Consider the following 4457-nt stretch of genomic DNA (forward strand, 5'->3'; position numbering starts at 1 on the left):
TCCAGTTTACAGCTCTGCCATACTAGATAATATGAATTAAATAATAAAGGCATTGCACTATACAGATTAACAACATAGCAGCCTCTGTGCTACCCCAGGCTTAAAAAGAAGAAATCCCACACAGAGGAACAGAACCTTTGAAATTCGGGAAAGAATGAACAGAGAAAAAAATCACCGTCTCTCTCGAAGTCCTCTCTGTGAGCTTGTTCTTCGTTTGATGAAGTTGTTTTTGTTTTTTAAGTCGCAAGTTCAACGTGTTATGATGCCACAAAACTGTTCTTGTCCACTTGGCGATAATCATTCTAAAAATGACACCAAAAAGGAACCAGGTCCTGTTATTGGATCCGCCCGTTGCAAGTCTCAGAAATGTCATCAGTCCTTTTGGAGATTAGGTTTGAAACAAAAAAAAGGAGAAGAGAAAAGAAAAACACCCAATACTTGTCTTTGAAATACAGATATTTTAAATATTATATATTTATATATGTACATTCATATAAAACAAACGTGAAGTGAAATTTTCAATATTTTCACAGTTTTTAGAGCATCATCTCTAAGTTGAAAACAGGGGGCTTGAAGGGGGGGGGGGGGCATGGTGGCGTGGTCGATGGAGACGATGGAAGATAAATTACCAACAAAAAACAACCCCACTCTGCCAAAAAATGTTCTTCGGCCACGACTTTTCGACGCAGGAGGTAAAAAGATGACACGGTGTTGCGGAAGGTATGAGTTGCAGTTGGGACGTCGCGGGCCTCATCAAGTGGTGTGCATGTGATTGCTCTTGGATTTACTGACAAATTTCTTCTCCTTGACTCGCCGGTTCTGGAACCAGATGGTGACCTGGCGCTCCGAGAGGTTGGTGGTGGCCGAGATGCGCCTTCTCTTGTCTTTGGTGATGAATTTGCTGGCTGCATACTCCTTCTCCAGCTCCTTCAGCTGGAGCTTGGTGTATGGGACCCGCTTCTTACGCCCACGACGGTAGCTGCTGACCTCGGGCTGCAGTGGAACCACATCTGCGGGAGAAAAGGAAAAATGGACAGAGAGATATTAAGGTTTTGCGCAAAAAAAGCATCGCAGTTGTTACACGTCGTGCAATAAGCGGCGATGCAGCTGGGATTCGTCTTTACGTGTGAAACTCACTGTTACGCTTAAATACTTTATTAGACATGAAATAAAATTATATAATTTTCAATGGGGAACCTGCGTATTTTGTGTATTTTATGTGTGTGTGTGCAGGGGTTGGGTAGGGGTGGGGCATCCAGGGGTACTCTGAACGTTGCTGTTGCTGCAGTCAGGATCTCAGGTGTAGTGCACCTGACTTATATGAACGCAGAAATGAAAAATGTGAGAGCACCAATGTAAAATATAACAACACGGGGATAGAACATAGTTTCTTCAGCCCCTGCAGAACTTTACATTGTTTCCAATGACCAGTGTTTTTTTTATTCTTCCGCCTGTTTGTCAATATTTAATCAGCTGGTTGCTATATCTGATAAACTATACAACAAATCTTGTTTATGGCATCTCGGATAAATCACTGGTAGATGTCTTTAATTAGATTGTGGGGTAAATACAAGTATAAAATACAATAAGTCTCAATGTGGAGGCGGTCACTCTGCCCAGCGCCTGGAAACCAGAAACAAGAGCCAGGAAACCAAAACTGACTGCAAGTGAGGAGATTTCACTTTGAATAATCAGGAATTTGACATTTTCAAATAAAACGTCACCATTTCACACATATTCCTGATCTTCCACTGGAATTAAGAGCTAATTTTTCTCCACTGGTGTTCGTTATAAATCGTTTTTAAAAGTCAAAAAACTTTTGGCAGTGGACACTTCAGCCTATATGTTCGGGGGGAAGCAAAGTTGTGGGATTGCACCCTTCTGCCAAGACTGGAGCTGAGTGCAGAGCAGCCAATGGGAAACATGACAGGACAAGTAAGGCAACTCCTTTAGAAATAGTGGCAAGCTGTGAGACGACAAGCTTTTTACCCCCGTGTAATTTAACAGTCAGAGTTTGGGAATATTTCTCCACAGATCATTTGCATATAAGATTATAGTCTCTTGAATTAGGCCAAGGGATATTCAAACGTAACCTGCATCATATCCCTGGTGTTGTTGCGTCTCCCACAGTATGTGGTGAAGCAGTGGGGAGCTGAGTGGCGTCTATTCGTTTTGTCATTTTTATTTTAAGGCAAATCTCTTGTGTGTGTTCGCGCGTCACACTGTGTACGTTAGTGAGGTGAGAGAGGGAATATGGACATTGCGCGCTCGGGTTTTTGCGCATGTGTGCGCGCGCATTTGACTGCGTGCCCGTGCTTGCGTGGCTTGCTCTCGTGTATTTTCAATGTAAAGGTGGAGGGGAGAAGGGAGGAGGGGGGGGTCGTGTGTGGGCAGTTCAGTCGGGGTCTGACAACATCCAGATCGGAAAATAAAAATACTTTGAGATTTCACAAACATAATAAACCCCTTGTGGTAAAAGACGCAATCTAGTAAACACTCAGTAAACTGCACACTGGCCGGGCCCCTCTCCATTATCAGATACCATGCATGTTGCGTGCTGCTAAATAAAGTAAAGGGTGATCCTGGATATGCAGTGTATTGATACATTTGTGTGATATTCTGCAGAGTGTATTTGCATGTGTGTATATGTGCATGTACATGTGTATGTACATGTGTATATGTGCATATGCATGGAAAATGTATCCGGACGTGTGCAAAAGACTGTGGACACAGCACAGTAACAGTAAGCTAGCCTAGGCACAATATTGTCATGCAGAGGGCAAAGGTTTGCACTGGTGTCCCTCTCTATTCTGCGTGACACAAACGCACCATATGACTCAGAGGAATAAAAAAGAAAACTGCAAATAACTTCCAACAGAAAACGCTCATTTATCTGAAACAAGATTAACCTTTAAAATGTCACAGTTGTAAAAAAAAGCTCCTCTATTTGGAATATTCCTCATTTTTACGCACACTTCTGAGAAAATGCTGATTATTTGTTTAAATACAAACTGAAGAGTATGAGAGGCCACAGGGAAGCCACACTGTCCATAAAGGACATTCGATAAGTGGTAAGCATGGGGACTGACAGTTGCATGTTTATTCAGCACATTTGGTGTTTCCCTGGACTTCTTGGTAAGTTGACACTGGCACTTTAACACAATAAAATGCACATGCTAAGCAAAAACATCTGAGGAAAATAAACTTATATGACTACATTTAAATAGTTTTAATAACGTGGTGACACACGGTGGCTATCAAAACACTACGAGACTAACATCTGGGTTTAAGCCGGTTAGAGTCCCCCTTAAAAGGATAAGTGGGTTTTTTTTCTCCCTTACCTGGGAAAGGTGATTTCCAGAGATGGGCTGACTGTGTTTGCTCTTTGGAGCAGTACACCTGCCCATCCCAGCCATTGGAGAGAGCCCAGTGCTGGTAGCCCTCCATGGGGATCAGGGCGTCGTGCCGCGGTTCAGGGTGGCTGATACCCGGCACCACCGACACGTCGAGATATCCAGGGACAGCCTGATACGAGCTGGCGAAACTCGGGTAGAAGGCAAACTCTTTCGCCCTGCTGGACAGTTCTTCCGTGGGCAGCGCTGTGCTGGGCTCGGCATATTTTTCTGCCGGGTGGTACGAGCAGGGCTTCTGCTGCAAGTTCACGTTGTGCGAGTGAGACAATCTACAGCCGTAATACGGGTTTCCGAAGGGGTAGCCGTAGCTCAAGGAGGCGCTGGAGGATGTCTGCGGAGCGGGACACTGTCGGCCGGTGTCCGGAGAGGAAATATCCGAGTAGACGGAGCCCTGGTGGGTCGCGATGCTGCCAGAGTGTCGTCCCAGCGCGGGGTGCGACATCAGGTCCCTGCAGTGGGTCGCAGGGCAATTACCGCTTAGTCCCTCCATTGTTTGGCTTTTATTCTGGCTGTTTTCATTCGGGCTTTTTTCATAAACGTACATCAAGGTGTCCGCCCAGCGTGGATGCAGAACCAGCGAAGTCGTCATATCAGGGGCTGCCGATGCTTTTTAAAAGTCGACTACTCCAAGACGGACACCTCATTTCCAACTACATTTTACACCGGGCGCATGCGCACACCGGGCCCTCGTGTGTCCACTTCATTAGGAATCTGGCACGTGATACGCTAACGAGTCCTATGAGATTGGGCTTGTGAGTTGGGGCAGAGCAGCCCTTTAAAGACCCACTGCCCCTGCATGTCACCGTCTTTTCCTGCAGAATATCGAGTCTTATCATTGGTTTAAATCGCACAGACCCGCACTCTTAAAGGGATACTCTCAAACGAAAACAACCTGTGAAATTTGGCCGACTCGAGACTAGCAGAGAATATAATCGCACATGATACATGACACAGTTGGTGCATGGAAAATAAAAAGAACATTCTCTCGTGTAAATCCTCTAAACTCGCTCCTAAGGGTCTGGAGCGCCTATTTCGTGTGTGACT

The 4457-nt window shown here is 45.1% G+C and overlaps 1 protein-coding gene across 1 annotated transcript; it reads right to left on the bottom strand.

Annotated features, from left to right (window-relative positions):
- Positions 1-716: 716 nt before the first annotated feature.
- hoxc13a (homeobox C13a) lies at positions 717-4002 on the bottom strand. The gene is made up of 2 exons (XM_035159518.2): positions 3342-4002; positions 717-1010 (listed from the first exon to the last, which is right to left on the bottom strand). Exons 1-2 carry the CDS (start codon positions 4000-4002, stop codon positions 754-756), a joined length of 918 nt encoding a protein of 305 aa, XP_035015409.1. The 3' UTR covers positions 717-753.
- Between the last annotated feature and the right edge of the window lie 455 nt (positions 4003-4457).

The sequence above is a fragment of the Hippoglossus stenolepis genome, chromosome 6 (genome assembly GCF_022539355.2).
Source record: "Hippoglossus stenolepis isolate QCI-W04-F060 chromosome 6, HSTE1.2, whole genome shotgun sequence".
Classification (NCBI taxonomy): Eukaryota; Metazoa; Chordata; class Actinopteri; order Pleuronectiformes; family Pleuronectidae; genus Hippoglossus; species Hippoglossus stenolepis.

What these genes read in the sequence shown, in the direction of transcription:
- hoxc13a (XM_035159518.2), bottom strand. Translation starts at nt 4,002, where the DNA reads ATGACGACTTCGCTGGTTCTGCATCCACGCTGGGCGGACACCTTGATG. An exon ending in CTGGAAATCACCTTTCCCAG is followed by an intron (nt 1,011 to 3,341) that starts GTAAGGGAGAAA and finishes TTTCTCCCGCAG; the next exon opens with ATGTGGTTCCACTGCAGCCC.